Source organism: Oncorhynchus keta, chromosome 9, assembly GCF_023373465.1.
Source record: "Oncorhynchus keta strain PuntledgeMale-10-30-2019 chromosome 9, Oket_V2, whole genome shotgun sequence".
NCBI classification, from domain to species: domain Eukaryota; kingdom Metazoa; phylum Chordata; class Actinopteri; order Salmoniformes; family Salmonidae; genus Oncorhynchus; species Oncorhynchus keta.
The window spans coordinates 618,040-635,791 of record NC_068429.1 but is presented as its reverse complement, the minus strand read 5'-3'; the positions used below and the strand labels follow the sequence as shown (position 1 = coordinate 635,791).

Sequence of the window (17,752 nt, the reverse complement as noted above, 5' to 3'; positions counted from 1 at the left end):
CCTGAGGCCTGTGTGATTCATACTGCAGCCAACCCCCTGAGGCCTGTGTGATTCATACTGCAGCCAACCCCCTGAGGCCTGTGTGATTCATACTGCAGCCAACCCCTGAGGCCTGTGTGATTCATACTGCAGCCAACCCCTGAGGCCTGTGTGATTCATACTGCAGCCAACCCCGAGGCCTGTGTGATTCATACTGCAGCCAACCCCCTGAGGCCTGTGTGATTCATACTGCAGCCAACCCCTGAGGCCTGTGTGATTCATACTGCAGCCAACCCCGAGGCCTGTGTGATTCATACTGCAGCCAACCCCTGAGGCCTGTGTGATTCATACTGCAGCCAACCCGCCGAGGCCTGTGTGATTCATACTGCAACCAACCCCGAGGCCTGTGTGATTCATACTGCAGCCAACCCCCCGAGGCCTGTGTGATTCATACTGCAGCCAACCCCCTGAGGCCTGTGTGATTCATACTGCAGCCAACCCCCTGAGGCCTGCGTGGGATTTCTTTATTTTTGTCTCTCTGTTTCACCAACTGGATTTCAATTGGAAATAATTCCCCAGTATGCACACTTCTCCTAGTTGGTGTAATTCCACCCGTGAACCAGAACCAGATGTCTGCTCCGTTCTGCTCGGACTGTTTTGAAAAATGTTGTCTGCAAATCATCTGAAAATTCTGCCGCAATTAACCCTTTTATTTAACTCATTCTCTGCTAAAATATTCATATTTCTACAGCTCATTACTACATTAAAATTAACCCTTATTAATACCCCCTAATATAGACTTATGTAGACATGGGGAACATTAGACTATGTAGGCAGTATATAGACTTATGTAGTAGACATGGGGAACATTAGGCTATGTAGGTAGTACATAGCCTAATATACACCCTTGTACACCTTTACCATCTTATACACCCGTATAAACCTTTTAAACCCTTATACACCCTTACACACCTTATACACCCTTATACACCCTTATACACCCTTATACACCTTTATACACCCTTACACACCTTATACACCTTTATACACCCTTATACACCTTATACACCTTTATACACCCTTATACACCCTTATACACCCTTATACACCTTTATACACCCTTACACACCTTATACACCTTTATACACCCTTATACACCTTTATACACCCTTATACACCTTATACACCCTTATACACCCTTATACACCCTTACACACCTTATACACCTTTATACACCCTTATACACCTTTATACACCCTTATACACCTTATACACCCTTATACACCCTTATACACCTTATGCACCTTTATACACCTTATACACCTTATACACCTTTATACACCCTTATACACCTTATACACCCTTATACACCCTTATACACCTTTACACACCTTATACACCTTTATACACCCTTATACACCTTATACACCCTTATACACCTTATACACCTTATACACCCTTATACACCTTATACACCTTTATACACCCTTATACACCCTTATACACCTTATACACCTTATACACCCTTATACACCCTTATACACCCTTATACACCTTATACACCTTATACACCCTTATACACCTTATACACCTTATACACCTTATACACCCTTATACACCCTTATACACCTTTATACACCTTATACACCTTATACACCTTTATACACCCTTATACACCCTTATACACCCTTATACACCTTTATACACCCTTATACACCTTTAAACACATTTCACACATTTTACACCCTTATATTCCTGTATACACCATACACACCCTTATAGCGTCAGGGATACATAATCCCTGCACATTAATATGCACATTATACATGTTAGTATACACATTATACATGTTAGTGTACACATTATACATGTTAGTATACACATTATATATGTTAGTATACACATTATACATGTTAGTATACACATTATACATGTTAGTATACACATTATATACCCTTATACACACATTATATATGTTAGTATACACATTATATATGTTAGTATACACATTATACATGTTAGTATACACATTATACATGTTAATATACACATTATACATGTTATACACATTATACATGTTATATACACATTATACATGTTAAACACATTTATACATGTTTTACACATTATATTCATGTTAGTATACACATTTAATATTTTAGGATACATAATATATATGTTAATATGCACATTATACATGTTAGTATACACATTATACACTTATGTTATATACACATTATACATGTTAGTATACACATTATATACCTTTATACACATTATACATGTTATATACACATTATATACCTTATACACCATTATATATGTTAGTATACACATTATACATGTTAGTATACACATTATATATGTTAGTATACACATTATACATGTTAAACACATTATACATTTTACACATTATACATGTATAGTATACACATTATAGTGTCAGGGATACATAATTATACATTAGTATACACATTATACATGTTAGTATACACATTATACATGTTAGTATACACATTATATATGTTAGTATACACATTATACATGTTAGTATACACATTATACATGTTAGTATACACATTATAACAAAGGGCAAAAACATGTCATGTGACCTCATTTTTTCATTTAGTATACATTCTTATCCAGAGCGACCTACAGGAGTAATTAGGGTTAAGTGCCATCCTCAAAGGCACACTGACAGTTTTTTAATCTAGTCCCCTCGGAGATTCGAACCAACAAGCTTTCGGGTTGCTGCCCCCAACACTCCGCCTGGCTACCTGCCAGCCCAGTCAATTCCTCATTGGTCACTGTGAAATATTTGACAATTTGTAGTTGTTTTGTTACACTGCGTACAAATTCCTCGTTGCGGGTAAAATGACCAAAAAGCTCTAAAGCCCCGTAGCCTGAACAGGCCTTATCCACATAATCAACTGCAGAACATCCCAAGGGTTCTTGTAAATTCAAACATTTACAAGCTGAATGGACTGTGTGTTCAGAGCAGTAGGTTAGACTACACAGCTCCTCCACTCCACACAGCTCCTCCACTCTACACAGCTCCTCCACTCTACACAGCTCCTCCACTCTACACAGCTCCTCCACTCTACACAGCTCCTCCACTCTACACAGCTCCTCCACTCCACACAGCTCCTCCACTCCACACAGCTCCTCCACTCCACACAGCTCCTCCACTCCACACAGCTCCTCCACTCCACACAGCTCCTCCACTCCACACAGCTCCTCCACTCCACACAGCTCCTCCACTCCACACAGCTCCTCCACTCCACACAGCTCCTCCACTCCACACAGCTCCTCCACTCCACACAGCTCCTCCACTCCACACAGCTCCTCCACTCCACACAGCTCCTCCACTCCACACAGCTCCTCCACTCCACACAGCTCCTCCACTCCACACAGCTCCTCCACTCCACACAGCTCCTCCACTCCACACAGCTCCTCCACTCCACACAGCTCCTCCACTCCACACAGCTCCTCCACTCTACACAGCTCCTCCACTCCACACAGCTCCTCCACTCCACACAGCTGCTCCCACTCTACACAGCTGCTCCCACTCTACACAGCTGCTCCCACTCTACACAGCTGCTCCACTCTACACAGCTGCTCCACTCCACACAGCTGCTCCACACACAGCTGCTCCCACACAGCTCCTCCACTCCACACAGCTCCTCCACTCCACACAGCTCCTCCACTCCACACAGCTCCTCCACTCCACACAGCTCCTCCACTCACAGCTCCTCCACTCCACACAGCTCCTCCACTCCACACAGCTCCTCCACTCACACAGCTCCTCCACTCCACACAGCTCCTCCACTCCACACAGCTCCTCCACTCCACACAGCTCCTCCCTCCACTCCACTCTACACAGCTCCTCCACTCTACACAGCTCCCTCCACACACAGCTGCTCCACTCCACACAGCTCCTCCACTCCACACAGCTCCACTCCACACAGCTGCTCCACTCTACACAGCTACTCCCACTCTACACAGCTACTCCACTCCACACAGCTCCTCCACTCTACACAGCTCCTCCACTCCACACAGCTCCTCCACTCCACACAGCTCCTCCACTCCACACAGCTCCTCCACTCCACACAGCTCCTCCACTCTACACAGCTCCTCCACTCTACACAGCTCCTCCACTCCACACAGCTCCTCCACTCCACACAGCTCCTCCACTCCACACAGCTCCTCCACTCTACACAGCTACTCCCACTCTACACAGCTCCTCCACTCTACACAGCTGCTCCACTCCACACAGCTGCTCCACTCCACACAGCTCCTCCACTCCACACAGCTCCTCCACTCCACACAGCTACTCCACTCTACACAGCTCCTCCACTCTACACAGCTCCTCCACTCCACACAGCTCCTCCACTCCACACAGCTCCTCCACTCTACACAGCTGCTCCCACTCTACACAGCTGCTCCCACTCTACACAGCTCCTCCACTCTACACAGCTCCTCCACTCTACACAGCTCCTCCACTCTCCAGCTCCTCCACTCCACAGCTGCTCCCACAGCTACTCCACTCACAGCTCCTCCACTCTACACAGCTCCTCCACTCTACACAGCTCCTCCACCAGCTCCTCCACTCTACACAGCTCCTCCACTCTACACAGCTCCTCCACTCCACACAGCTCCTCCACTCTACACAGCTCCTCCACTCCACACAGCTCCCTCCACTACTCCACACAGCTCCTCCACTCCACACAGCTCCTCCACTCTACACAGCTCCCCCACTCCACACCACTCCACACAGCTACTCCACTCCACACAGCTCCTCCACTCTACACAGCTCCTCCACTCTACACAGCTGCTCCACTCCACACAGCTGCCACACAGCTCCTCCACTCTACACAGCTACTCCACTCCACTCTCCACACAGCTCCACTCCACAACTCCTCCATGTCTACACAGACTCCACTCTACACAGCTGCTCCACTCCACACAGCTCCTCCACCACACAGCTACTCCACTCCACACAGCTGCTCAACTCCACACAGCTCCTCCACTCCACACAGCTCCTCCACTCCACACAGCTGCTCCCACTCCACACAGCTCTCCACTCCACACAGCTCCTCCACTCCACACAGCTCCTCCACTCCACACAGCTCCTCCACTCCACACACTCCTCCTCGGGCCACACAGCTCCTCCACTCACAGCTCCTGAACATCAGCTCCTCCACTTACACAGCTCCTCCACTCCACACAGCTACTCCACTTCACAGCTCCTCCACTTACACAGCTCCTCCACTCTCAAGCTCCTGACAGCTCCTTACACACAGCTCCTCAACTCCACACAGCTCCTCCATCCACACAGCTCCTGGTCCACACAGCTGACTCCACACAGTCCTCCACTATACACAGCTCCTCCACTCCACACAGCTGCTCCCTCTCTACACAGCTGCTCCCACTCTACACAGCTGCTCCCACTCTACACAGCTCCTCCACTCCACACATGGAGTTGAAATGTTGATTTGCGCTGCTCGTACTCTGTTGTAATTGACTGAAGGTTCTGAATGTTCAGACTGGTGGCAATGCCACATTCAATATAACTGGGAAAAAACGAGGTCCGTCTGGGAAAATATTCATCCAACATCCAAAACGGTCATCCAACTTTGAAGTCGGAAACTCTTTCTCGGGCTCCATCTTTCCGACCTGAACATCAATGATATGATTAGACCTTTTTTTTTAGTTCCCATTTGTCTTCAAATTATGGTTGTGACACGTCTGACTGGTGGTACATAGTGACTGGTGGTACATAGTGACTGATGGTATATAGTGACTGGTGGTACATAGTGACTGGTGGTATATAGTGACTGGTGGTACATAGTGACTGGTGGTACATAGTGACTGGTGGTATATAGTGACTGGTGGTACATAGTGACTGGTGGTATATAGTGACTGGTGGTATATAGTGACTGGTGGTACATAGTGACTGGGGGTATATAGTGACTGGTGGTATATAGTGACTGGTGGTACATAGTGACTGGGGGTATACAGTGACTGGTGGTACATAGTGACTGGTGGTATATAGTGACTGGTGGTATATAGTGACTGGTGGTATATAGTGACTGGTGGTACATAGTGACTGGTGGTATATAGTGACTGGTGGCATATAGTGACTGGTGGTACATAGTGACTGGTGGTATATAGTGACTGGGGGTATACAGTGACTGGTGGTACAAAGTGACTGGTGGTACATAGTGACTGGTGGTGCATAGTGACTGGTGGTATATAGTGACTGGTGGTACATAGTGACTGGTGGTATATAGTGACTGATGGCATATAGTGACTGATGGTACATAGTGACTGGTGGTACATAGTGACTGGTTGTATATAGTGACTGGTGGTACATAGTGACTGGGAGTATACAGTGACTGGGGGTATACAGTGACTGGTGGTACATAGTGACTGGTGGTATATAGTGACTGGTGGTACATAGTGACTGGTGGTACATAGTGACTGGTGGTATATAGTGACTGGTGGTACATAGTGACTGGTGGTACATAGTGACTGGGGTATATAGTGACTGGTGGTATATAGTGACTGGTGGTATATAGTGACTGGTGGTATATAGTGACTGGTGGTACATAGTGACTGTGGTATATAGTGACTGGTGGTATATAGTGACTGGTGGTATATAGTGACTGGTGGTACATAGTGACTGGGGGTATACAGTGACTGGGGGTATACAGTGACTGGTGGTACATAGTGACTGGTGGTATATAGTGACTGGTGGTACATAGTGACTGGTGGTACATAGTGACTGGGGGTATACAGTGACTGGTGGTACATAGTGACTGGTGGTATATGGTGACTGGTGGTACATAGTGACTGGTGGTACATAGTGACTGGTGGTACATAGTGACTGGGGGTATACAGTGACTGGTGGTATATAGTGACTGGTGGTATATAGTGACTGGTGGTATATAGTGACTGGTGGTACATAGTGACTGGTGGTGCATAGTGACTGGTGGTATATAGTGACTGTGGTATATAGTGACTGGTGGTACATAGTGACTGGGGGTATACAGTGACTGGGGGTACATAGTGACTGGTGGTATACAGTGACTGGTGGTACATAGTGACTGGTGGTACATAGTGACTGGTGGTATATAGTGACTGGTGGTATATAGTGACTGGTGGTACATAGTGACTGGTGGTACATAGTGACTGGTGGTATATAGTGACTGGTGGTACATAGTGACTGGTGGTATACAGTGACTGGTGGTACATAGTGACTGGTGGTACATAGTGACTGGTGGTACATAGTGACTGGTGGTGCATAGTGACTGGTGGTATATAGTGACTGTGGTATATAGTGACTGGTGGTACATAGTGACTGGGGGTATACAGTGACTGGTGGTACATAGTGACTGGTGGTACATGGTGACTGGTGGTACATAGTGACTGGTGGTACATAGTGACTGGTGGTGCATAGTGACTGTGGGTATACAGTGACTGGTGCTATATAGTGACTGGTGGTATATAGTGACTGTGGTATATAGTGACTGGTGGTACATAGTGACTGGTGGTACATAGTGACTGGTGGTATACAGTGACTGGTGGTATATAGTGACTGTGGTATACAGTGACTGGTGGTACATAGTGACTGGTGGTATACAGTGACTGGTGGTACATAGTGACTGGTGGTATACAGTGACTGGTGGTACATAGTGACTGGTGGTATACAGTGACTGGTGGTACATAGTGATTGGTGGTAATCATGTCTTTACTGACAATTTGAAAGCACAAAAATCCAGTGATGAGATCCCGAGGCCCATTTTGTGTAAGGTATCTGTGGCCAACAGATGCATATCTGTATTCCCAGTCATTTGAATTGACTGAATTCCTCATGAACTGTAACTCGGTAAAAAATATTTGAAAATATTGCATGTTGTGTTTATACTTTTGTTCAGTGTAGATTGTGTTGAATGATTTGGTGATTTGCTATCAGACCTGAGGTTAAGACCCAGATGCAGACAGTTCAAAGTAACAAATGTTTATTTACAAAACCGCCAGAACTAGAAACAATGAACTAACACGAAGCAGGGGTAGAGGGGGAAAAAACAGCTGGTAAACTTGACGCGACAAGACAAACTGGCAACAGACAAACAGAGAACACAGGTATAAATACACCGGGGATAATGGGGAAGATTAGAGACACCTGGAGGGGGGTGGAGACAAGCACAACGACAGGTGAACTAGATCAGGGTGTGACACCTGCACTATAAACATGACTTTCCAAATTGGTCTGGCAAATCTGGCCACATTAAGATTGTATTATTTTACTGTACAGTAATGTCTACTTGTCCAGTCTCCCTGGGTGACGATCTCTTTCCTATCTTCTCCTGTCTGCTTGTCCAGTCTCCCTGGGTGACGATCTCTTTCCTATCTTCTCTTGTCTACTTGTCCAGTCTCCCTGGGTGACGATCTCTTTCCTATCTTCTCCTGTCTGCTTGTCCAGTCTCCCTGGGTGGCAATCTCTTTTTGGTGATCAGTTGAATCTCTTGCTTCATCTCTCCTGTCAGCTGCATATGGATCTCCGTCCTGTCTCTAACCTCACCACCACCACACAGCTGTATGGATTATATCTCTAACCTTAACTACTCCCCACGACAGGCCCACACAGATCCTAAATCCCAGACACACGTAGAGAGGAGATGAGATGAGATGGTGAAGATAGGGTTTCACCCTAGGAAAAAGAATCCCCTTATCACAAGTTAAAATGTTAGATACTGCATGTCCTCCTGAATCTCATCTGAGCTTTCTCTCTTTCACTCTCTCTCTCTGTTAGTCTCTCTCTCTCTCTGCATATATCTCCCTTTTTTCACACACCACACACACACTGTATGGATTACACACACACACACACACACACACACACACACACACACACACACACACACACACACACATCTCATACACATACACACACACACACACACACACACACACACACACACACACACACACATACACACACACACACATACACACACTTCACACACACACTTCACACACACACATCACACACTTCACACACATCACATTTTTTTCTGAAATGAATAGGACTGGAGATTGGAGGAGAAACTGAATGTCTGGAGGGATCGTAAATATCCCATTGCAAATATGCGACAACAAAGTGGATAGGGTTTTGACCAGTTTATCTCCAACAGATTCATGTACCGTTTGATAAATGATCTGAAGCCGCGTCTGTTTAGCTGTTGTTTGAATGATGGACCAATGATTCATCCGAAGCAGATGTGTCTGAAGAATAATTCCTGTGATTCTCCTGTAAGGCTTCAGAAGGATCACACATGTACGTGGTTTTCACCAGTGGAGGAGCTAACGATCAGGGCCGGGCGACTGCATTTGGGGGCATGAAGCACAGAGAAAATGTTGCCGTTTTTTAAAAATCTAATTTCCTGAAATTCGACACTTTTCTTTTGCCATGGGGCAGGGATAGTGTGTTTTTCTGATTTATAGCTCATCGCTTTTGTTAATATTTTTCCATGATGCTTAGAGAAAATGTTGCTCTTTTCAAGCAAATTTACTCAAATTCTACACATTTTGCTATAATCTCCCCTCTCCCTCCCAAGCAACAACCCTGCCCCTGACTACAATCTCCTGTTTGGTCATAATGTAGTATTTTCCAGGCATTGGAAGCTGGTGTTAGCTGTTCAGATGTTAAATCCAAAAGGCATTTGAATGTTTCTATCTGTTCAGATGTTAAATCCAAAAGGCATTTGAATGTTTCTATCTGTTCAGATGTTAAATCCAAAAGGCATTTGAATGTTTCTATCTGTTCAGATGTTAAATCCAAAAGGCATTTGAATGTTTCTATCTGTTCAGATGTTAACTCCAAAGGCATTTGGATGATCAATTAACATTATTCTCTCCATCACCACAGTCGATCGAAATCCTCTACCGACCAGACGGGTCATTCTCCGGGTCAGAACCTGGATGAGTCCCCTTACCTGGAGCCTTTCCTCCACGAATTCCACGATGAGGAGCAACAGCACCCTCTGCAGGACAACCCACTACCCAACATACCTCGTCACTCCCCCAGTCTGGAGCTGATGGACACGACGGACCGCAAGCTGAAGAAGAAACGACGTAACAAACAGAGGAAACATCAGAGAAACAGACAGTTTAATGACCTCTGGGTTCGCATCGAGGAGAGGTGAGAGAGGAGCCGTTGTTGTGTACTGTTGATAGTTCTACCAGAACAATGTGTACCGGTCCTGTGTGACTCGGTTGATAACAGTGTGACGTTATGTACCCAAAGTTGTGGGTTCAATTCCCACAGAGAACATGTACACATGTTAAATGTATGTACTCACTGTATTGTGGTTGGCAGGTAGTCTAGTGGTTAGAGTGTAGAGGTGGCAGGTAGTCTAGTGGTTAGAGTGTAGAGGTGGCAGGTAGCCTAGAGTGGCGGCAGGGTAGAGTGGTTAGAGTGTAGGAGTCTAGTGGTTAGAGTGTAGAGGAGGTAGGGTCTAGTGGTTGGTTAGAGGAGGCAGGTAGTCTAGTGGTTAGAGGTAGAGGAGGTAGGGTAGCCTAGTGGTTAGAGTGTAGAGGAGGCAGGTAGCCTAGTGGTTAGAGTGGAGAGGTGGCAGGTAGCCTAGTGGTTAGAGTGTAGAGGAGGCAGGTAGCCTAGTGGTTAGAGTGTAGAGGTGGCAGGTAGCCTAGTGGTTAGAGTGTAGAGGTGGCAGGTAGCCTAGCAGGGTAGCCTAGTGGTTAGAGTGTAGGGAGCAGGTAGCCTAGTGGTTAGAGTGTGGTTAGAGTGGTTAGAGTGTAGAGGAGGTAGGGTAGCCTAGTGGTTAGAGTGTAGAGGAGGCAGGTAGTCTAGTGGTTAGAGTGTTGGGCCAGTAACCGAAAGGTTGCTTGATCGAATCCCTGAGCTGACAAGGTAAAAATCTGTCGTTCTGCCGCTGAACAAGGCAGCTAACCCACTGCTCCTAGGTAGGCCGTCATTTTAATTAAGAATTTGTTCTTAACTGACTTGCCCGGTTAAATAAAAATAAATAATTGGAAGTCACTTTGGCTAAGAGCATTAGCTAAATGGTATATATTAAATTACTATGGGTGGTAGCTGGCATTGCCAGTAGTTTATGATGATGTATGTTCCTAAGAATGGGGAAGGGCATGGAGAGAGAAGTATTGAATTCACATGTCAGGTAAATGTCAAGACAGTTCAAGGGGTTAAGCACCAGGTAGGTATCACTTTCGTGCTCAAGTCTGGGCAGTTATAGCTGCTCTGTCTACAGGATCTACCCTCTAACTGACAGAGACCCTGCAGGCACAGCCACCCATCATATCACATCACAGATACCTCCTTCTAGACTGGTTCTCTCCTGGTTCAGTGTTGCGGAGGAAAGGAAATATGTTGTGTAAGGTTGTAGCTACCGGCGAGAGACCTTAGTGACGAAAATATGATCCTCTTTTTTTTTTTTTTTTTTTTTTGAGTTTCGAATATGATCACAAAGAGACTATTGTTGAATTTGCCGTGAAGAATAGCCACACACTTGTTACTTGGTTGATTCTCTGACTGACTGTTTGGTATATTTATAACTAGAAGGCCAGTTTCCTAAACGTGGACTGAAGAGCATGCTCAATGGAAATGTGAATTGAAAGGTCTTTTTAGACCTGAAAAGAAAATAACGTGGATGTTTCTAAATACATTTCCCCCAAAAGCCAACTTCAGACATTTGTATATTATGTCTGAAAAAAATGTTTTAAAATGGTACAGTATGGTTAATATTCAGGAAGGTAGCCTGCTGAGTTTTCCTCTACAGAGCATTGTACACTGTGTCTCCAGTGTTGGGGAGTACAGAGGAAGGTCTCTCTGGTTGATGCGTGGCCACATGCAGACATGTCAGACCTGATTATACTTCACCCTCCTGAGTTCACTGGCTCTGCTTTGTAAACGCAGGTTCAACTAAAATAAACCTGAGATCCATCCCAAATGGCACCCTGTTCCCTATACAGTGCACTACTTTTAACCAGAGTGGGCCTGGAATGACCATAGGGCTCTGGTCAAAAGTAGTGCACTATATTAGGAAATATAGGGTTCTATTTGGGACTCATGCCCGCTTATAGGCTCAGTCAGTATTCCCGGCAATCAAACACAGCAGAAAACAAAATGAATAACCATTCTGAATGTACCTTTCTAAAATAAGCAGCAAATTCAGGGCTAGGTTATATCCAAGAGAGACAGCTGGCTCTTGTAACCAAGGACAATCAATGAAAAGTCAATATTATTAACTACTAACATATGCCCAGTGATGAAAAGAGCCTAATTATATATGCTAGGTAAATTATGCCTCTGGTCAGTTTGTCATTGCCCTCCCCAAATGGCTTCGTATGACTATGGGCCCTGGTGCACTATCGAGGGAATATGGTGCAATTTGGGACTGAATCCTAGTCATCACAGGCCTGCTGACTTCTGGCCCATTATGCCTTCACCATGTCACCAGTTCAGTCCTCAATCACAACCTCAATTGAAACATTGCTCATTAATTTCCTTCCAGTTTAGAATTCAACCGTTTTTTAAAATATTTTCTTTACTAATGGGAGGTAGTTACAGAGCTGAGTTTCTCTCTACCAATAGTGGCAGGCGGAGGAACCTGTCCGTTTGTTGTGATTGGCAGAGTCCCAATAAGCCCGTACTTAGTTCCTGGATCTAACAGGCGTACATCAAAGAGACTGGCTGGCATGCTTTACAATCTTCTGTCATTTGTTTCTGGATTCATCCTGATCAGGCTGATGATTTCCAGAGTTCTGACAAACTAGGTTCTAAAGTTCTGGAATTCTCTATTTGACATCATCATGTAGCATTAGCATTTGCTAAACTAGCAACAGTATCAATGTTTGACATCATTATGTAACAACAGTTAAAATTAGGTCTGACTCCTCTATATCTGACTGGGTAAATAACTCCTCTATATCTGACTGGGTTAATAACGCCTCTATATCTGACTGGGTTAATAACTCCTCTATATCTGACTGGGTTAATAACTCCTCTATATCTGACTGGGTTAATAACACCTCTATATCTGACTGGGTTAATAACTCCTCTATATCTGACTGGGTTAATAACTCCTCTATATCTGACTGGGTAAATAACTCCTCTATATCTGACTGGGTAAATAACTCCTCTATATCTGACTGGGTAAATAACTCCTCTATATCTGACTGGGTAAATAACTCCTCTATATCTGACTGGGTAAATAACTCCTCTATATCTGACTGGGTTAATAACTCCTCTATATCTGACTGGGTTAATAACTCCTCTATATCTGACTGGGTTAATAACTCCTCTGACTGGGTTAATAACTCCTCTATATCTGACTGGGTTAATAACTCCTCTATATCTGACTGGGTAAATAACTCCTCTATATCTGACTGGGTTAATAACTCCTCTATATCTGACTGGGTAAATAACTCCTCTATATCTGACTGGGTTAATAACGCCTCTATATCTGACTGGGTTAATAACTCCTCTATATCTGACTGGGTTAATAACTCCTCTATATCTGACTGGGTTAATAACTCCTCTATATCTGACTGGGTTAATAACTCCTCTATATCTGACTGGGTTAATAACTCCTCTGACTGGGTAAATAACTCCTCTATATCTGACTGGGTTAATAACTCATCTGACTGGGTAAATAACTCCTCTATATCTGACTGGGTTAATAACTCCTCTATATCTGACTGGGTAAATAACTCCTCTATATCTGACTGGGTTAATAACTCCTCTATATCTGACTGGGTTAATAACTCCTATATATCTGACTGGGTTAATAACGCCTCTATATCTGACTGGGTTAATAACTCCTCTATATCTGACTGGGTGAATAACTCCTCTATATCTGACTGGGTTAATAACTCCTCTATATCTGACTGGGTTAATAACTCCTCTATATCTGACTGGGTTAATAACGCCTCTATATCTGACTGGGTAAATAACTCCTCTATATCTGACTGGGTTAATAACTCCTCTATATCTGACTGGGTAAATAACTCCTCTATATCTGACTGGGTTAATAACTCCTCTATATCTGACTCGGTTAATAACTCCTCTATATCTGACTCGGTTAATAACTCCTCTGACTGGATAAATAACCCCTCTGACTGGGCAAATAACTAATAATATAATAATACTAATATCAAATAATAGTTTGTTTTTATCATTTGTTTATTGAGGAAAGTCACGTTGAGATTACATAATATTTGTTTCAAGGGAGAGTCTGAGACCGTGTGTTGGCAGGGAATGTGTGACATCATCTCTCAACCCACAGACGGACATAACACACTGATTACTATCCATGGTGTATCTAATATAACACAACTCCTATACAATCTTAATCTAATATAACACAACTCCTATACAATCTTAATCTAATATAACATTACTCCTATACAATCTTAATCTAAAATAACACAACTCCTATACAATCTTAATCTAATATAACATTACTCCTATACAATCTTAATCTAAAATAACACAACTCCTATCCAATCTTAATCTAATATAACACAACTCCTATCCAATCTTAATCTAACATGACATTACTCCTATACAATCTTAATCTAATATAACATAACTCCTATACAATCTTAATCTAATATAACATAACTCCTATCCAATCTTAATCTAACATGACAACTCCTATCCAATCTTAATCTAATATAACATAACTCCTATACAATCTTAATCTAAAATAACACAACTCCTATCCAATCTTAATCTAACATGACATTACTCCTATACAATCTTAATCTAACATGACAACTCCTATCCAATCTTAATCTAAAATAACACAACTCCTATCCAATCTTAATCTAACATGACATTACTCCTATACAATCTTAATCTAACATGACAACTCCTATCCAATCTTAATCTAAAATAACATAACTCCTATACAATCTTAATCTAACATGACACAACTACTATCCAATCTTAATCTAACATGACATTACTCCTATACAATCTTAATCTAACATGACAACTCCTATCCAATCTTAATCTAAAATAACATAACTCCTATACAATCTTAATCTAACATGACACAACTACTATCCAATCTTAATCTAACATGACACAACTCCTATCCAATCTTAATCTAACATGACAACTCCTATACAATCTTAATCTAAAATAACACAACTCCTATCCAATCTTAATCTAACATGACAACTCCTACCCAATCTTAATCTAACATGACATAACTCCTATACAATCTTAATCTAACATGACATTACTCCTATCCAATCTTAATCTAAAATAACACAACTCCTATCCAATCTTAATCTAACATGACATAACTCCTATCCAATCTTAATCTAACATGCAATCCTCTTGTCTCTGTTGTCCCTCAGCACCACGGTCCAGTCTCCTCCACCTCCGCTGGTACGTATCATCAACGGTTACGTCACCGTAGGGCCTCACCACCACGACCTTGAAAGAGGCCTCGCCCACGGCCACGGCAGAACCAATCACCACAGGTGGTCGTCAGGCTGCTCCGCCTCCACGCCACTGTCTGTCATCTGGTTACGGTTAACAGTATTGGTTCACACCTGGACACTGGTAGTAACTCTAGTCTAAAGTATGAGGTTGTTGGTTAAACTTTTACACACAAACTGGAAGAAAAATCCCTCATCAATCTATTTCAAAAACACTGTAATTATGTATACTGTTAACAGTGTTGGGTGACATCTGGACTGCACATCTAGTACAGGAGGTTCCTGGTTCAAATCCCTCCTGCTCTCATCTGGACTGCAGATCTAATGCAGGAGGTTCCTGGTTCAAAACCCTCCTGCTCTCATCTGGACTGCAGATCTAATGCAGGAGGTTCCTGGTTCAAAACCCTCCTGCTCTCATCTGGACTGCAGATCTAATGCAGGAGGTTCCTGGTTCAAAACCCTCCTGCTCTCATCTGGACTGCAGATCTAATGCAGGAGGTTCCTGGTTCAAAACCCTCCTGCTCTCATCTGGACTGCAGATCTAATGCAGGAGGTTCCTGGTTCAAAACCCTCCTGCTCTCATCTGGACTGTAGATCTAATGCAGGAGGTTCCTGGTTCAAAACCCTCCTGCTCTCATCTGGACTGCAGATCTAATGCAGGAGGTTCCTGGTTCAAAACCCTCCTGCTCTCATCTGGACTGCAGATCTAATGCAGGAGGTTCCTGGTTCAAAACCCTCCTGCTCTTAAACTGGAAGGAAAGGAATCATCTTTTTCAACACACAATGAGGTGAATCCTAATCGGACATAAGTGGAAGTTCGCATTCGCTCAAATCAGTCTAAACTGGATCTTTCTACATTTAATTTAGTACTTAGTACTTTAGTACTTTAATTTAGTACTTTATTTTTGACAAAAAAAACGAATATATTATTAAGAACCCAAACAGCTCTTACTCTTCCTCTTCTTCTGACCCTCTCACTTTATTCTTCACTTTTTGTAGAATGTGTTTTGTATCGTGTAATACTGTGGGAATTGTATATATCTACATATTCTAGATTGTATTTTAGAAATATGACATTTTGAATGGTTGAATGTGTTTAGTTTATTGTTGTTGTTTATAAATAGATACAGTGTATTTTTTGAGACTATAGCTGGTACTAACCACCATATCCTGTATTTGGTATCCTGGTCCCATAGCTTGGTCCCCTGATCTGCTTGTGCTGTCTTGCTAGCTCCTATGGTCATTGTCACCTTAGGAGTTGGCAAGACAACACAACCAGATCTGGATCCAGGCTATGTATTTGCCTTTCTGTGGTTGAATGGTGATGTTGGTGGGGGATCCATCCTTGTTGTTTTTTTTGTCTTTGCTGAGATAATTACATTTTACGTTTTTACATAAGATATTATTTGTTTAATTTATTTAACTATTTCGTTGGTAAGTAATCTAAACATGCGTTGTGACGGTTGTTGTTCAATCCCAATGTGATTTGTTTCGTTCTCTCTCCAGCCTAAGAGTTTTCTGCATAAAGCAGGAGATTTATGAGATGAGTTTATCTTGTTGTAGCTCACTGACATTTCAATGTTGTGGCATGAGATTATTGTAATGTCTTTTGCTGTACCGTTAAACGATAAAATATGTATCTAGTTAAATGTTGGGATCCAGATGTCTTTGTTAGAACGTTCCACACCGTTAACAATTAGTCTTCATGTAAAGTCAGTTTCATAAAGTCATTGATTACAAGTACACACAATATCACATCTTATAAGATGCAAGGGCTCAGACACATAGATGTACTTAGTGCTTCTGCCCAGAGTGTCGGCAGTTCCGCCCCAGAGTGTCGGCAGCAGTTCCTCCCGGAGCGTCTGCAGTTCCTCCCAGAGCGTCTGCAGTTCCTCCCAGAGCGTCTGCAGTTCCTCCCAGAGCGTCTGCAGTTCCTCCCAGAGCGTCTGCAGTTCCTCCCAGAGCGTCTGCAGTTCCTCCCAGAGCGTCGGCAGTTCCGCCCAGAGCGTCGGCAGTTCCGCCCAGAGCGTCGGCAGTTCCTCCCAGAGTGTCGGCAGTTCCGCCCAGTGTCGGCAGTTCCGCCCAGTGTCGGCAGTTCCGCCCAGAGTGTCAGCAGTTCCTCCCAGAGTGTCGGCAGTTCCTCCCAGTGTCGGCAGTTCCGCCCAGTGTCGGCAGTTCCTCCCAGAGTGTCAGCAGTTCCTCCCAGAGTGTCGGCAGTTCCTCCCAGTGTCGGCAGTTCCGCCCAGTGTCGGCAGTTCCTCCCAGAGCGTCGGCA

The 17,752-nt window shown here is 43.7% G+C and overlaps 1 protein-coding gene across 1 annotated transcript in view; it reads left to right on the top strand.

Annotated features, from left to right (window-relative positions):
• The window catches only part of LOC127931871 (metalloprotease TIKI1-like), a 127,571-nt gene extending 110,935 nt beyond the window's left edge, over positions 1-16,636 (top strand). Inside the window, exons 5-6 of the mRNA XM_052526009.1 lie at positions 9,914-10,186; positions 15,394-16,636. Coding sequence (XP_052381969.1) covers positions 9,914-10,186; positions 15,394-15,619 — 499 coding nt within the window. The 3' untranslated portion in view covers positions 15,620-16,636. The remainder of the gene's footprint in view (positions 1-9,913; positions 10,187-15,393) is intronic.
• The last annotated feature ends 1,116 nt before the right edge of the window (positions 16,637-17,752 follow it).